The 18,961-nt window shown below is 39.9% G+C and overlaps 1 protein-coding gene across 3 annotated transcripts in view; it reads right to left on the reverse strand.

Moving 5' to 3' along the window:
- Window positions 1-18,961, reverse strand: part of LOC117551569 (glycine receptor subunit beta-like) — a gene marked incomplete at its 5' end in the record, with an annotated part of 89,816 nt that overhangs the window by 26,609 nt on the left and 44,246 nt on the right. For all 3 annotated transcript variants that reach the window (XM_034224479.1, XM_034224480.1, XM_034224481.1), the window contains 1 exon segment: window positions 17,817-17,969. In XM_034224479.1, coding sequence (XP_034080370.1) covers window positions 17,817-17,969 — 153 coding nt within the window.

An 18,961-nucleotide genomic window follows, 5' to 3' on the forward strand; every position in this document is an offset into this window, starting at 1 on the left:
GGCTCGACCAAAAATCGTTTATAAATGTGCTATATAAATAAAACTTGATTTGATTTGACACATTGGATTAAACCAGGGGTGCCCACACTTGTTTGGCTGGTGAGCTACTTTTGAAATGACCAGCTCACAGAGGTCTACCAACCAAAAATAAAATCCCAAATTGCAAGGGTTGCTGAATAACACGTTTTATTTATACATGGGATAACTACAATAGGGCTGCAACAAACGACTAATTTGATAATCGATTAATCTATCGATTAATGAAACGATTAATCGACTATTATGATTATTATGCCTTGCACAATTTCTCAAACGTTCTTATTTAGCCATCAACTTTTAGATGTAACTTGAGGTTGTTTTAGGCATGTGGAAACTAACAATGAAGACAATAAAGATGAATACTTGATTCAAAAATACATATATTATTAAATTAACTAAACAAATTGTGAACAAAATTAACATTGCTTTTTATTAATTAAATCAATAATATTTCACATCAAAAGAAACAACAATGTTTTAACAAACCGTATTAAATAATCTGATGACAGAACTGTAAACAGAATAGCTGAAACTTTAACAAAATAAAGAGTAACTCTGTTACCTCTAATCATTAACCCATGCTTGTATAATTGTGTTAACTCTGTGTGTTGCTGACGTGGAAACGTTACTCGTGGATGGAGCTACAGAGCTACTAGAAAGACAGTCCAACCCGGTGCATTTCTCCATCTGAATGTGGTGCACTTTTGCTAAATGTTTAGATAAATTGCTCGTGTTACCGCCCTTACATGCCAAATGCTATTGGCAAGGAGCATTGTCCACATCGAGACGGGTAACATTTAACCACACCTTGATGGCGCTTCTCTCCGCCATCCCCGCCGTGTGTTGCTGCATGTAGCAGCCGCATGTGTGTACACTGCCCCGCCCCCTCGCAAACAGACGGGCAGAGAGAGATCTCGTCTCGATTGGAAAGATCGAAAATACACCGACCATAGACGCATTTGTTTGTCTTTTTGCATGTTAGAAACGAGTTGGCGACACTAAGACTGCGAGATAATGTTTGTGTAGCAATAATACATGACCTTTCTCTTTCTCAACTCGCTACTCTGAGGGAAGTCGCTGTCATTCTTTCACACACAGTGACGTCACAAGCTACCCACAATGCAACGCGCGCCATATATCTATATAGAAATACGCCATTTTCCTGGAGGTGCTAATATCCTGGAGGTGCTAATATAAACAGCTAGGTAATATAGCCAGGCAGAGCGCACTAGGTTTTTTTTCTGAATTAACGACAGAAGAAATCGCTGCATGTCGTTACCAGCGTAAACTAGAGCTGTGTGGGTTGTCCGATTGCCCCTTACAGACTGCCTGCAGATGTATGGAAAAACGACTCTCGAAAGTGGCTTTCGGTCGATTTTGGCAGCATCTACTAGAAACACCAGGTGAATACCCCACTTGTTACAATAATATTATCATGCCAATGCATATATGTGGTATTTTAGAGTTGACTAGATATTGATTAAGGCAATAGACTATGATATTCTGCTTGCACCTCGTGTGAAATGGTGGATACCGGAAGTACGGTGTCGCCCTCGGCCCAAAACCCGTATGTGTGTGTGAAAGAATATGCCTTGTGAACACTCCGATAATGCCTCTCCACGTTACCTGTCTTTGGCAGAGTGACGCTTGCTTTACAATTAAGGCAAATAACCTTTGAATGTGACATCACAAACAAATATTCTTCCTCCCATTCTGTGTGGAAGTGGTATGTTTTTAGCTTTTTGCTCGGTCCCGCACTCATTTTGTTGTTCGTCTCTTTAACTTAATTTGAGTTTTCCCGGCACTTGACTGATTTTGTATCGCTTTGCATTCTGGGTTAACAGACTGGAAAGCGATAGGTCGCTTTTTTTGTCAATCAAGTAAACTTCTGAATTAAGTGGCAGGGAGGCCAAGGGAGGAGGGATCAAAACCTGTTTTGTCTATTTTAACGGAGCTGGATTTTTTTCTTTATGAATGACTCGCGATATACCAGCATTGCCCCCGCGGTCGACCGCGGTCGACGTACTGGGCACCTCTGGATTAACTTCAGCAGCGTTTTTATCATGTTAATGCCATTGAAGACTACTTTTGACCAGACTACGACAGTTGACAGAGCAGTTGAGCCATGTTAGCGTTTTTAGCTACCTAGCGCCACATGTTTTGATGTCTGTTCTTGTTATTATCTCCGCGAGTTCGGATAATGAGGGTACCCTTCGATTCTGTGTCACCTCACGATGTGAAACGATGTCATGGATGTGCAGAAAAGATAAATAATAAGGTTTTGTCAGTGAATTTCGGTGCAGTAATCTGTTAGCATTTTTCGCATTGTGGGCTTTTTTTAAAAATGATCAGTTAGATGAGTTTCTTCCCGTTACATGGATATAAAACATGCATAGTTTATTAAATGAACATGCCCTCAGACACTGTTTCCTGCAAGATGTTGCGGGAGGGTACCGGGGTCTCTCGGGCTTAACAGGTTAAGTTGACCAGAATTGAAGATACATTAGTATAATGAGTTAGTGATATTCCACTGGTTTTCTCACCATTTCAGGGACTTTATCACTGCATTAGAACAGACCGCCCAAAGCTACTGAAGTAGGAACTTTTAAGTGATGAAATTCTACAACTGTTGTAACTGACCAAAATCTTCTCCCAGAAATGACTGTCTAAAATGTCGTATCCCAGAGTAGGTGTTTGGTGGTATTGTGGAACTAAAACCTTGTATTCAGTCTTGCCACAGGATTGGACTGGGACCTTTGCACTAGTACAGCCAGTGATGTTTTTTATGCAGTACCAATGACAGCGGATCAGATAATCAACATGGCGAAACACCCCAAAACCAGTAGGGCTAAGAGACCAGTCCCAGGGGGAGTTTAGGCTCCACAGTGTACAAGGATAGTATAGGGGTGCCCAGCGGAGTGCTAGATGTTGTAGTTGCATTCCATGTACCTGCACCCTAACGTACCGATTGATCACAATGGTTTTTTCTAGAGAACATATTACTTTCATACCTTAAAAGGTATGAAAGGAGGGAGGGTACATTTATCACAAGGAAACAGTTACAAATGATAGCAGAACAAGACAACCCACTCCCATATACAGAGATGGATGTAAATGATGAGATTGTTTAAAATGATATGGATTTTCAATGATGAGATTGTTCAAAGAATGTCCAAATGATGTGATACTTCTAAAGGTCCAAACCAGTGATATTTCAAATGATATAATTTGAATGAAGAACCAGCTACAATGCTACAATGGTGTATTTTCTATTACCATGCACTATTCCAACATGGTGTATTTGTTATAGCTTGTGCTATTCTAAAATAGTTTGTTTCTTTTATACTTTGTAAAAACAAGTGCCTTAATATTGAATGTGGTATGAGAACGATTTCTGTGAAAGGAGGGAGTAAGAAATATTCTGATACTAAGCTAATTGCTGCTATTTTGTAGAGTGATATTGAATGTTAACACTAGAAGTTATGCACAAAGAAAAACTTTTATGTTGAAGCAAGCGGCAAACTCTGGGGAAGAGCCGGGACGCCAATACGGAAGTGCCACACACTGCAGTTCATCTAGTGGCCAGTAGGAGCAGGCTGCAGAAGGGAGCAATTTCCATAGACCCCCATGTTAAAATGCCCAACTTAAAGCAGAAACAAACATGTTTACATCGTGGTTCAAAAAAACATATTCTCTGTATAGTTAGATTCCCCCTTCATGACTACTGTGTGGGGGGTGCATTTTTTCTCAACTCATCTGTTTAATTAATATTAAGCCTTAAAGTTATGCATATATTAGGGCGTGGTCACATTGAGTGACAGCTCTGTCAAGTGACTGCTGCTGCTAGCTTCTTGTCTCTCTGCTTGCTGCTCCGTGAAGCTAGCTACAGGGACTCTGCCTGCTCAGCTCATACAGGGAACACAACTTGAAGCCGGTGTTATGCCGTAGGTTGAAGCCTTGCCGTGGATTGAAGCCCTGTTCGCGGGGACGCGCAAAGGTGACGTAATCGCCTGTATTGAGCTTTTGCCGTTTTTTCACCCTTTTCAAAGCTTTTTTCTCTCTTTTGAATGATATATCAGATTAAACAGCAAACGGCTGAATAAATAATGTGCATACAATTGCGAGGAGGCTCGTTTTAAGGACACGTTTCTCAGATCTGTCACAATCTTCGTATTGGAATACACTTACGTTTTTGAGTGTATAGTCCCACTCTGTTATATTCCTCCTTCCTACAGAACAGACAATGACGGGATAATATGTGATTTGTCAATAGTCCTATTTCTTAAAAACTTCTCTGTTGTTTAAGTGTCTGATAACCACGAATAGTAAGCAATGATATAACCGTAATGATATCACATGATCATGTCAGACAGACACTATGTTATTTTCAATCAAGCCTACAAGATAATGTGTTCAAACTGGCTTCACTCACTTGAATTGCTCTTTTGAATATCATTTTTATATATTCCTACTCAACACATGTTTGCATTGTAATGCCACTCCTATTTTTTTTTTATTGTATTTTAAGGTGAATGCTTTGAAAGGTAACCTAAAATAAAGTGTATTATTGATCTGTGCCTGTATTACATTACATTTCATTTTCTATCACACTATTAATGTTCCTTATTTTAGACTAGGTTAATCCTGGTGTCAATAGGGAAGATCTGCACTGTTCTCTACATAACATGTTCAGAGCAGGTATTTCTCCTGCCGGATTTGGAACCCCCCCTATATCTTTCTCCAGGACAGTCACAATGTCACCAAAATCACACTGGTGCTTGCTGTTCCCCTCTAGTTTATGCTCACAAAAGCATTTCACTCTGGGCCCAGCAGGTACAAAAATAAAGAGGGGCTTCAAAATCCGGCAGAGCAGGTGTTGGTGCTGCCGGATTTGGAACCCCCCCCATATCTTTCTCCAGGATAGTCACAACTTCACCAAAATCATACTGTTGTTTGCTGTTCCCCTCTAGTTTGTGCTCACAAAAGCATTTTACTCCGGGCCTTGCAGGTGAAAAACTAAAGAGGGGCTTCAAAATCCGGCAGTGCAGTTGTTAGAGCTGCCGGATTTTGAAGCGCCCGCTGTAATTTTGGCCAGGATAGTGACAGACTCACCAAAATCACACTGGTGCTGGCTGTTCCCCTCTAGTTTGTGCTCACAAAAGCATTTCACTCTGGGCCCAGCAGGTACAAAACTAAAGAGGGGCTTCAAAATCCGGCAGATCAGGTGTTGGTGCTGCCGGATTTGGAACCCCCCCCCATATCTTTCTCCAGGATAGTCACAGACTATCTAGTTTGCCTTAAAGGTAAGCTACAAAACCAAGTTACACTTTGCTTTGAAAGAGCTTACATGTAAACGGCTAGTGTAACGTACACACATTTTCGTCTTCCTTGATAAACATAACTCTATTGACTCAATTTTCTTTGCAATAATATTTTAAAAAACATTTCCTTTCATTTCACTGAAGTTTGCTGAAAGCATTTTGAGCGCAGAACACCACATCTCCTTCGCAACAACCAAGCAGGCTATTGCAGAGCACAGATGGAACATAGCCACAACCCTGATCCAACACACTGGTATGTTTACTCTTGCTAGCAGATGTATTGTAAATAAAATGTTTCCCTAAATGTATTTGTCTAAATGCATATTCTTTTTAAGGATACACAGAAAAGCGTAGGTTAGACAAGATTTTAAATATACAACTGCAATACAAAATTAACTCGTATCTCACAGCAAAATAGGTGGTTGATTCAGTAAAATATGTACTGCATATATATTGATTGTCATTTCTTGTGCCAACTGTTTTTGTTAACAGATGACCTTGGCGCTATCTGTTGCTATTGTGCTGCGCAAAGGAACGAGTACACATACTGGGTAAAAATTATATTGACATACAATCATGTTAATTATAGATTTGTTATAACTGAAACAACAAAAATGCTGTTTTTCCCTGCTATCATTATGGTATGAACTGAAAATATTAAACACAATGCAATTGTTTTTTTCATAGATCGCCTGTGATGTGTGTAACCGGTGGTTCCACCATGAATGTATTGGCAGACCACCTACACACAGGTCATACATTTGTGATGGATGCATGTGAAATCCCCTACACCCCGCAGAAGCAAATGTTGGAAAATAAATACATATAACACACATTCACATAAACACCAACGTTCATGCATAAACTGACTCACACACACTTAGTTTTCAAAGTTGTCACAGGCACCCGTGGGGCCATCTGTTCCTGCCTTGGCCAATTCAATGAGACATAAACTCAGGAGCCATATTGCATCCTTAATGATTCCTATGTTAATCACAAGCCTTCGTCCTTTCCATTGAAAATGAGCCACTGGTTTCAAATAAAATCTTATTTTCATTGTGGCTAGCTCCTCACCATCACAGAGGATATCTCCCCTCTCTTCCACTGCCTGTAGAAGAGGCATGCACAGTCTTTTTACAGTGCTTTCATCCTGATTGATGAGTCAACAATAAAGCAGTTCAGTGTTTATGGTCATTTGGCATGTGTATTTGATTTTTAATGGCAGTGTTTTGAAAATGGCAAACAAGTGACTATGTCAGTTGTTTGCCTGAACTGTAGAACTGCGTGCAGTGTTGCAAAAGTGCCCTGTTGAATTTAAAGTTGAGTGCAAAGCTGAAAATGTGTTTAGATTTTTGGAGACTTGAGCTGAGGTTTTGCTTTTGAGTGTCACTTTAAATAATGTTGCTTTATGTGTAATTTTAGTGTGTTTGCAAACGAAAAATACTGTATTGGTCTAATTATTTATAATTTAGAAACCTATTGCAATAAAGTAAAGAAATGGATAAGATACCACAAATGTGAACAAATATGTTTGGGTGAGGTCTTCTTTATTACCACATGGACACAAAACTAAAGAGGGGGTTCCAAATCCGGCAGCACCAACACCTGATCTGCCGGATTTTTAAGCCCCTCTTTAGTTTTTCACCTGCAGGGCCCAGAGTGAAATGCTTTTGTGAGCACAAACTAGAGGGGAACAGGCAACACCAGTGTGATTTTGGTGAGTCTGTGACTATCCTGGCCAAAATTACAGGGGGCGCTTCAAAAACCGGCAGCTCTAACAACTGCACTGCCGGATTTTGAAGCCCCTCTTCAGTTTTTCACCTGCAGGGCCCAGAGTGAAATGCTTTGGTGAGCACAAACTAGAGGGGAACATCAGACAACAGTGTGATTTTGGTGAAAGATATAGGGGGGGGTTCCAAATCCGGCAGGAGAAATACCTGCTCTGAACATGTTATGTAGAGAACAGTGCAGATCTTCCCTATTGACACCAGGATTAACCTAGTCTAAAATAAGGAACATTAATAGTGTGATAGAAAATGAAATGTAATGTAATACAGGCACAGATATAAGATCAATAATACACTTTATTTTAGGGCACCTTTCAAAGCATTCAATGTCACTTTAAAATACAATTAAAAAAAAATAGGAGTGGCATTACAATGCAAACATGTGTTGAGTAGGAATATATAAAAATGATATTCAAAAGAGCAATTCAAGTGAGTGAAGCCAGTTTGAACACATTATCTTGTAGGCTTGATTGAAAATAACATAGTGTCTGTCTGACATGATCATGTGATATCATTACTGTTATATCATTGCTTACTATTCGTGGTTATCAGACACTTAAACAACAGAGAAGTTTTTAAGAAATAGGACTATTGACAAATCACATATTATCCCGTCATTGTCTGTTCTGTAGGAAGGAGGAATATAACAGAGTGGGAATATACACTCAAAAACGTAAGTGTATTCCAATACGAAGATTGTGACAGATCTGAAAAACGTGTCCTTAAAACGAGCCTCCTCGCAATTGTATGCACATTATTTATTCAGCCGTTTGCTGTTTAATCTGATATATCATTCAAAAGAGAGAAAAAAGCTTTGAAAAGGGTGAAAAAACGGCAAAAGCTCAATACAGGCGATTACGTCACCTTTGCGCGTCCCCGCGAACAGGGCTTCAATCCACGGCAGGGCTTCAATCTACGGCATAACACCGGCTTCAAGTTGTGTTCCCTGTATGAGCTGAGCAGGCAGAGTCCCTGTAGCTAGCTTCACGGAGCAGCAAGCAGAGAGACAAGAAGCTAGCAGCAGCAGTCACTTGACAGAGCTGTCACTCAATGTGACCACGCCCTAATATATGCATAACTTTAAGGCTTAATATTAATTAAACAGATGAGTTGAGAAAAAATGCACCCCCCACACAGCATAACACCGGCCGTGGTTGTTTGTTCTTCATGCTTATATATCGGACTATTGTGACTCGCTCTGTGGTTGAAACAGACGGTGCATGAATGCGGTTTTTGCGGTAAGTGAAATTCGAGTACTTATTGATGTGTTTATGATTTTAATCAGCTACGTAATGAATGTTAAGGCTTGGGTTAGCGTGTAAGTGAGTGGTAGCTACATCGGTGCTAATGATGCTAATCGTAGCCTCCAAGTTAAAATCATAGACTGTGTATATATAAAGGTTAAAACGAAATAGACAAGCGTTAAGTGGGATAATACTGTAGAACAAACGGCTTCTGTTTGAGGTTATAAAATAAGGTCATCCTTGTAACTTAGAGATATTTTATTATGTAGGTAGGAACTGTATGCATCGCTAAGGTTAATTTAAATTGGCTATGCTCAAGTATGTAGACAAGCTCTTGTCGAAGTAGTGTATGTGAAATCAACCTCACAATAAGATGTGTGTATATTACAAATAATAATGTCATATTTCAAGATGATTAGGTTAGATATTACAATATGGTTGGTCGAGCTGGAGTTCATTATTGAGCTTACACGTTAACGTCACAGTCATCTGAAGAACGAACCCAAACCTTGTTGTTTTTATTAACAGTAAGCATTGGTAACACAACTTCCAAAGTTACAGTAAAATAAAAAGGACCCTGACTCGGACAATACACAATCCAACATGTTCAACATAATAATAATAATCAGTTATATTGTTTGTTCACATGGTACTTTACATATATATCTGTTTGTTTAAGGTGTCCAGGTGATGCAGACAGGCTGGACCAGAGAGTGAGAGACAGAACTGGACTCCTCACAGCAGTGAACTTCAGCACAGCTACAAAGACTATTTTTTTCATACTGTACAAAGAATCAAGAAAGATATTGGTTTAAATAAATGAAGTATTGACTTTAATACACTGATATACATTACATTAAACAATACTAAATACTAGATCACCTACACATCAGTTAAGTTGAGGGTTTTTTCCATGCAAAAGGTTACATTTAGATGTTAACAAGCACTATGATTGTGTGAAAATGAGACCTTGTGTCTCAATGAGATCTACACCTGTATAAATAAAGGCTAAAGAAATATGGTTTTGTCAGCTTTCTAATTTAATGTATTGAAGGCAAAGATATTTAACACATAGTGAGAACTGCTACTATTTATCTCTCAATATTGTCTGTAAAAAACGTGGTAAAAGTTATTCTTTCAGTGAGACAACAGAGCAAGCTTCTACAGTTGCACCAGAGCCCTAGAGAGATAAGAGTTACGACACTCTTTGATGTCGCCGCCAGCCGGTCACGTGGTTTATGTATGCCGGGATAGTTCAAAACGCACTTCCGTTGCAATGCTTCTCTATGGCAAAAACAGCACAAACATGGTCAAAATAGTCATAGATTAAACCAACGCTGTTATTTTTTAAAGATTGCTTTCATATTTACATGATGTGGTTACACTTTGTATGGATTGGCACTATTTATAAGTTTCGTTATTTAACGATATTTTGAGGGGAAAGTGTGGTAGCACAAGCAGGCTATGTTGCTGTCACTGCCAGGGCAGTCACGTCCGTAGTATAGTTGCGCTGCGCTGTCATGTTATTCTATGGGACAGACAGACAGCAGCGATTGCGTTATTGAATGGTAAATATATATATAAAAAAAACACACACACCCAAGTACTTTTTCAGCTGTAATTGCATTATTGCATACTTTTTATTGACAGTTTTGCATTTGGAGAGGCAGGGTGACAACGGAAAGCTTGGTAGCCTATTACTTAGATACGTTTTACATTTTTGGAGGGAAACGTTTGTGTTCATGTTAGCATGGGTAGCATGATCATGTTAAGACTATGAATATCATTTTACCACAACAGTGGATGAACAATTGATATATGTGTTTGAACAAGAACAACAGGAAGAACAAAGTAAAAGGGACGAACAAATGTGTGAACAAGTATTAACATTACATTACATTACATGTTACTTGTTAGACGCTTTTATCCAAAGCGACTTACATACTCAATACTGTGGGCAATCCCCACAGGAGCAATTTGGGATGAAGTGTCTTGCCCAGGGACACAACGACATGCTGACTGCAGTGGGGTTTGAACCTGTGACCTCCTGATCCGAATACCAACTCACAACCCACTGCACCACACGCCCCCTATTAAGAACAGTGTATGGAAAAAGTTTATACAGATTATAAAACCTTCGAAGCCATGACCTCTGCCTGAAATCAGGACCACTCAGAGGAGAATGCAGCACATCAAACTGGAGTCAGGAGTGTGAATAACACATTTTGGCCAAAACAAATTGTTGCTTACCAAAACAGTGACTGAACATTGGACACCAAAAAGTAAAAAACAGAAGCATAATTGTGCGAACAACAATTGTGGGGGGGCGGGGGGCATTTTACAAATATTTACAAACAACTATTTACAAAAAAGCAACTATTTATAAAAAAGCAATACTATTTACAAAAAAGGGTTAGGGTAAGCAACTATTTACAAAAAAGCAATACTATTTACAAAAAAGGGTTAGGGTAAGCAACTATTTAACTTCCTGTGAAGCCACACCAGCACCTGTACTTCATGCCTGATGTTCCACACGTGGTGAAGAATTTAAAGAGTGCCTTGGTGAATGGTCACGTCATCACCATACCACAGGATGTGGTGGATAAAGAGAAGCTGCCGTCCAGTGTGGTGTCTGTTGGCCCCCTGAAGGATCTGGTGTCATACCAAGAGGGAATGGCCCTAAAACTGGCACCTAAGCTGTCTAGAGGCGTCCTGGAGCCTAGTCATTTTGAGAAAATGAAGGTCAGTTCAGCAATGCACGTCTTCTCCAAGTCATTGAGTGCTGCCCTGAGGTACATGGTGGCAGAGGAGCACAGACCAGAGTCCTACCTTACCACTGCGTGGTTTTTGGAGACGGTGGACCACTGGTTTGACCTCATGTCGTCACGCAACACTGTTACTGCCCTAAGTCATTTCAAGATGGAGGAGTATGATAAGGCCATCAGCTTCCTCCGGGACTCCATCCATCTGTTTCGGGGCCTGAAGATCGGTCCCAAGGGCAGCTGGAAACCAGTCCAGACAGGACTGGTGATGGCCACAACAACAATCCTGGAGGTCCAGCATGACCTGTTGAGACAAGGGCACAAATTTGTTCTCACAAGCCGCTTCACTCAAGACTGCCTGGAAAACACATTTTCGTCCATTCGTCTGAGGAACTCTGTCCCAACACCTGTAGAGTTCCAATATGCTCTGCGCACTGTCACTGTGGGCCAGTTCCTATCGCCAGTGCATACTGGCAGTTACGTGGAGGATGGATCAGACCACTTGGCAGACTTCCTGGACACGCAGAACAGCAGCTGCAGTCCTCCTGACGTTCTGAGAGTGGAGCAGCTAGTAGACCTGACAACACCACCTGACATCACTAAAACCGAGTCCTGTGTGCTATACCACCTTGCAGGATACATCGTGAAAAGGGTCATCAGCTTCTCACTTTGTGACAAATGCCAGTGTGCCCTAGTGAAAAATGTCAGTGATGGTGAAAATGAGAGAGCTGGTCTGCTGGTATTCAAATAATTTAAAAGGGGTGCACTTTACCGTCCATCTGATGAGGTTTTCACCGTTGTTCAGAACGTGGAGCAGCTGTTCCGTGTGAGGACGAGCGATTCCCTCATGGAGTCCTCAAATATAGTGTCACAGCTGGAACAAGAAGCCATGTTGCTGGACAGCAACCTTCCCTCATGCCATGACCAGAAAAAAAAATCCTCTCAACATACATCAAGCTGAGGTTAAGGATTGCATCAAAGTGCATCAGGGCTGAGAGGAAGGATAAACATAAAGGGTGTCTTGGCAGCAAGAGTCAGAGTAAGAAGGCAAAGAAGACCCAACAGACCTCTGCACCGAAGGTCATAACATCTAGGCCACTGCCAAACACCTTACTCGTTGCCATCGATGTACTTGGCATCTCCATTCCCGGTCCACCGTCAGCAGCCTCCAGCCTCCTCTTCTTTCAGCAGTCATCACCTGCAGCCGTTGCCAGCACCAGCCTCCTTCAGCAGCAGCACCCTCCAGCAGCAGCACTCTCCTCCAGCAGCAGCACCCTCCTTCAGCAGCAGCAACAGCCATATGAGGCTGACATATGAGGCTGAATAAAAAAAAGTGCTAATTATTTTTTTTTTGTAAGTGTTTATTTTGTTAAAAATAAACATTTTGGATGCATGACCATGGCTCATCCTTCATTCACTGCTGTAGAGTAGCCTATTCAGTAGGCTATTATTTGTTTAAGACTGAATAATACCTTTGAAGAACAATCATTAAACTAGTGTGTATATTACAATACAAAGGAATATATCCTAGCATGCCATCAAGCATTAAAAAGTAGCGCTAGGCTAGTTGTACAGTACAGATGAGTTAACACGGAACAGTACAAAAAAAAACAAAGTACAGTCAACATGTCACATAATGAAATGTTAGTATATCCCAAAATTCAATGAAATATTAAATGAAATATTTATCACAAACGCCACCTCATTTCTACTAGTGCTAGCAGTTAAGTCATATCATACAGAAAAAGCCGACTAAGGATGGCTGACACGGTCAGGTTCAGCGGATAAAAACCAAAATAACAATAAAAACACATATCTAAATCCTGCTTGTTAGTTACCCAGCATCATTGATATACAGTGTTGTGCTAGTTACTGAAAACCAGTAACTAGTTACCATTACTAGTTACTTCATTTCAAAAGTAACTCAGTTACTTTACTAGTTACTTACACCAAAAAGTAATGCGTTACTGTGAAAAGTAACGTTTTCGTTACTTATTAAAAATGGCTCCCATTAATTCCCTTATAGCCTTCCTTTCAGTACTTTTATTGCATTGGAGAATAATACAATCTGTTGATCAACTTGACATGCATTATATGCAATCTGGATTGCATCGATATTAGCTGGCTTTCCATTTTTGTATATTATTTCTCCAGGTAGTTGGAAAAAGTTTTCCGTCCCATATGCCGTGTGCCGCCCGGACATGCTATCATGCTAACTAGCTCCCTGAAAGCGGGTGACTCCACTGTAGCAATAGCCTGCATGTGTTCTACAACATAACGTGCAATGGCTTTATCGACTTTTCCCTGGCTAGCAGTCCCTTGGTTAAAATCCAGCCGCTGTTGCTTAGGTGGAGGTGGAGTGGCGTCGGCTGAGTCTCTGTGGTCTTAGCTACTAGCTTCGTCCCAGCATGTTGTTTCTGCAGATGTTTTAAGAGATTTGAATTACTGGTTTGGGCAGTAGATAGGATCTTTGACCCGCCAAGACACAACTTACATTTAACTAAAACGTTCTTTTCTTTGTGCTCGACAAAAGTGAAATAGTGAGAATATCTCCAGGTGGAGAAACTAGACTTGAGCTTCGCCGCCGCCATTATAGTCTTGTTAGTAAACAACACAAACACGCCCACAGCCCGTCTCCGCATGTGACACAGGAAGTATCTAAGTACATTTACTTAAGTACTGTACTTAAGGTAGGCTACTCATCTCTGTTCACCTGGCTGTTGACTATATAAAAAAACTAACGAGGTAACGGAGTAACGCACCATGTAGTAACGGTAACTGAGTTACTGAAGTAAAGCGTTAGAGTACTAGTTACTGCCAAAAATAACGGCGTTACAGTAACGCGTTACTTTGTAACGCATTAGTCCCAACACTGTTGATATATAAGCTGCTAGCGATTCATTACTGAAATCTTACCTTCAAAGCTGACGAAGTCGCGCTAGCTAACTAGCAGGCAATGCTAGCTAAATTGGTTGTAACAACCAAGATAAAATATAGATAATTACGCTGTGCATATACAAATGAAGACCAGTATAAGCATCATAAAGGGCCTCTGATACAATATAGACAGTTGACAATTCAAAAGAGTTCGATATTTCAGCAACTTACCTCTGGAACTAATCGACGCGCCGTAATGTAAGTGAATGAGGTTCAACGCCCAAATGACAATATTTTGAACTATTTCGATGTCCATACCCCGGAAGTAGGCGCCGCCATTTTTTACAACGGAGGTCGATGGGAGTGTCGTAACTCTTATCTCTCTAGGGCTCTGAGTTGCACTACGTTTTGATAACAGTTAAATATTATTTTGATAATAACATATATTTCAATGTTGATGAGCTTCATACTGTTCATTCATAATCTGATCGTCTTTGTAGCTCACTGTTGAAATAAAAACAAATCATTACAATTACAAAATAATTATATCTACGCCCCTAAACACACAAACACACCACTTTCATAAATAACACACTTGTTCTGCAATAATATGTTTTATGTTTCCTGTCATTTTTGTTAGGAAAGGACATGCCTGAAAGACACGACATTTTCTCCTTCTCTGAGGGTCAAGAAGAACATCCAAGAGGAACATTAACAGCTGATGTTATGAGATTTTAAGACCAGTACAGGACATTCACTAAGAAACTACTTTTATTGTGAAAACACAGTCAGCTGATCGAATACACCTATTTCCACATCTACACTCCATCAGCTGATTATTTCTATTTGCCTCACTTTATGAGATTCACATCACTTGTGCCTTGTCCCGCAGAGTTTGCAATGTCACAAATAAATGGGGCCAATCTTCAGTCAGATGTGAATGTGTAATCTAACATTTTCAGTAAGAATAATGGACGAAAGGAGTGCAAATACAAATACAATTTATTGAAATGTGAACCAAAAGTTAATCAAAAATGTTTTAAATAAAAAGCACATATGGACAGAAGGTGTAAACCTATTAAATGTATAAGTAAACACATTTAGTCAAATAAAGTGACCGACTAGGCCTGTGCAGTTGGTATCAGCTTTGCCCAGCATGCTCCATCAGGCCTGGTCCTCCTCGCTGAGGAAAGACCCTCAGTCCTCCTCGCAGAGGGAAGACCCTTAGTCCTCTCCAAACCAACAGACAGGACGTCCATCACACGGAGGTTTCTCCCTGAAGTCTCTGCAGCTCTCTGGACACCATGCTGTCTCAATCCGTCCACACTGAATATGAGAGGGGAAAAATGAAAATAATAAATGCTTTGGACAATAAGAAATATAAAGTTGACTGTTGAGTTGCTCAGTTTTTTTAGATTGTCAATAATATTACTGTATAACTAATATCTCAGGTTAAGAGGCACATTCAAATAAAGATTGGTCTTTAAATACATTTTGTCTTTTTAATTGTTTGTCTAAAGTCAAGGATCTAGAACTGGTACTTAGTTTTAATGATTCAGTTATTATGCTGTTTGGAGGAGGCCTCACAGGTAAGAGCACTAACTAGCAACCATCACATGTACCTTAGCTTGACTTAAATGTATTAAACGTGTAATTAAGTTATATCAAAATATAAATAACTAATGTCATGCAAACATATTAATATTTGCTTGATTCCAGTGTTGATTTTAAGATTCTGAAGTATTATGCTAAAAACTCAATAACTTAGATTATTATTTATAGTTTTGCTGAATAGTTTCATGTCCGCTTACCTTGGAAACGTAAAATGCGACGGCAGTGTGCAGATGGGGAGCATGTTAGCTTAGCTTGGTAGCTTCAGCTAGCTCTTAATCTTCCAGCTCGGTGGAAGCAGGTCCCGCCTCGGCTCCGCCTCTTTGCCCTTATTTGGAGCAGGCGGGAGTTGAACTATGACGTCACTGTCGAGCCGTTAGTGGCCGACTCCGCCTACTAAGGGCTTCACGGCAACTCTGCAGAATCCTATGGGTGACGTCACGGACACTACGTCCATTTATATATACAGTCTATGTGTTGAAGACTAACCAAAGTATTTTTTGTATTTTTGATGACTGATATTGAACCATTCCATTTTGATTGTATGTTTTTTATATGAGTTATGTACTATGCAAAGTTCAGATGAAGTATTATTGACATACCCTAAAGGGTCTGTAAGGAGGGATTGTTAGAAATTAAAATCAATATTTAATGATACAAGATAGTTTAAACAGTCATTTTATAACTGTTTTATTGTGAAAATACTTCCGGTTAGCTTTCGCCTGCGGTTAAAGTTTATTTTGAAAAGCTATTCCGGAAGGGATCTCCGAAATACCAACAGTAAGCTTGACTTCAGGTTTTACGGGAAACACGATTACAGCCATTAAAATATATTAAATAAAAATTAATGAAAGGGAGTATGAGGAGAAAAGGCGTGTTTAGTTATGTATTGAACGTACAATGTCAGAATCCTCTGTTATGCGCAATAACAGACATTGAAGACCAAAGGAGGGAGACCACAGCCGCCACTGAAGAGGAGGAGCCAAATGAGATATATAGTCAGGTGATGGAGCTTTGTGGGGTCTCTTTTTCCACGGCCCGGACTGAGAGGAAGCTGCAGTTTTTCTCTCCTCACATCTCCTGCTTGTTAAATTACTGCGCCATTTAATTAAAGTACCCATTTGAACCTTTCTCAGAGACTCCTTTGTCTCTTACTTTTAAAGCTTCTCTCCTGGACGCGAGAATAACGAATACTCTAATACCTGTTGAGTCAGAGTCAGTCAGGAAGTGAGAGATGCTCTGTCTACAGCTCAGGTTGGTGAAGTCGAGGACTTCTAGGGTGTTTGGATAGTCAATGTGAGTCTACATGAGGCTCAGTGGTTCTGTAACATTTTAGTAACCATGCTGCTTCACAAAGGGAGGAGGAGAGGCTCTGAGACAGGTGGTAGAAGACCTGCACGCTCACCACTATAAATGAACAACAAAAATAACATAAATAAGTTTGATTTATTTGTTATTGGTTATGACCATATTCTAATAATTTTTTGACAATTGAAATGTATAAAGATATTTTTCATTCGGGTGTTTCATCCACCCCACACTTAAAATATGACAACATGGATGGGATACGTAATACATTCCACACTTTTACATTGTGTGTGTGTGTGTGTGTGTGTGTGTGTGTGTGTGTGTGTGTGTGTGTGTGTGTGTGTGTGTGTGTGTGTGTGTGTGTGTGTGTGTGTGTGTGTGTGTGTGTGTGTGTGTGTGTGTGTGTGTGTGTGTGTGTGTGTGAGTGAGAGAGAGTGAGAGAGATAAAGAGAGTGCACCTGTGTGTTTTTAAACGCAAGTGTCAGCTGGAGATCTCTGACCTGTGCAAGTCTAGCCTCTGGATGAAGATCATCTTGTTACGTTACATTACAAATGACCCCCCCCCCCCTCCCTCCTTGAAAAAAAGGATAATTGGCTTCCAAACATAAATTATCTTACTTTATTTTATGACTCAATCTGGCAGGAAACTAGCTTCACATTTATTTTTGGCTTCTAGTTTGGCATTGTTCTGTAATCCGTAGCCTTCTTTCATATTCTTGTCCCTTTCCATTGTTACTTGGATGTATATACATTTGAATGAATGAAGAATAGGGAGAATTGTATGGCTGATACCGGAGTACCATTTCTGAATATTGAAATGTTTATTGATACAATACATCATATACATTGTTTATTTGTTGTACTTACCCAATGGCACCCTTGCAGCGGAGGCATCAGGGTTGATCCAGAATGATAACCAGGACAAAACGACAATCAACAGAGTTGGAGCATAAACCCCCATCAAGTAGAAACCAACCTGCCTACGCAATGTAAAAATCACTTCAACGCAGGTGTAGTATCCTGGAAACACACAGAGAAAAAAATTGTAATGCACACTGTGTAGGTATGTTTGCAATGGGTGTATCTTACTTAACAATAAAGGCTTCTTTTTGTGCAACCCAGGGGGTTTGGAGGCAAGATTCACAATAAATAGAAGACAGTTGACTTGAAACCTAAAGTCTCTTTTGATAAAGAATGTAGGTGGAAGTGGAGGGTGTCTAACCTGAACTAAAGTTTCCTTCCATTCAGATACTTATTTTTAGGCTGTTACACTTTACCGTGGATAAGGGCAAAGAGAGATTGTAAGGGAGCTGATTCCATAAAGCATGCAAACAAAAGAGGGGACAACGTTTAAATTAAACAGACCTGTATGAACTTAACAAAAATCATGGTGTTTTTTGCATGCAGTGAAATTTGACAATTTTACCTATACTAAAATTGGTTTCTGAACAGTTTCCAGAAACCCTTTTTTTTTTTACCATCCATTCATCAAAATGTAAGTTGTCTTAATGTGGTATTTTGGAGGGATACTTGAAATGTTTTCATCATCTCTGAAGTAATAAAAACAAAAAGTAAAATACCAAAACAAAGGTTTCTATAGAAACTTAGGAGACATTGTAGGGCAGTGGAATTGCCATCACATACTTCTATAATAACAATATAAGCACTTTTCAGAATATTTTCATCCGGTTCGACCTGACATGGCTGTGTGACTGACCCGAGTTTGCGCCTCCTCGTTCTGATAGCTCCGTCCCTTTGCTCCAACCCCCCTCCCCCCACATATACAGGTGAAAATTACTTTAGCGACACATTCATCGCAAGAAGTGTAGCAAAAGTCAAGGCCGCAGATTTGTCGATGTATACTGCCACAGAGCAGATTCGTGAAGTTGTAATGACTGATTTGAGAGGTTGTAATAACCAAGTTGCAGTTGTAATGGAAAATATATTTAAAAAATAAATATTTTTCTGAAAGTGAACATTTCATCACTAAGTTCATTTTTTTTCTTCTGTGA

This window comes from Gymnodraco acuticeps, unplaced genomic scaffold (genome assembly GCF_902827175.1).
Source record: "Gymnodraco acuticeps unplaced genomic scaffold, fGymAcu1.1, whole genome shotgun sequence".
NCBI classification, from domain to species: Eukaryota; Metazoa; Chordata; class Actinopteri; order Perciformes; family Bathydraconidae; genus Gymnodraco; species Gymnodraco acuticeps.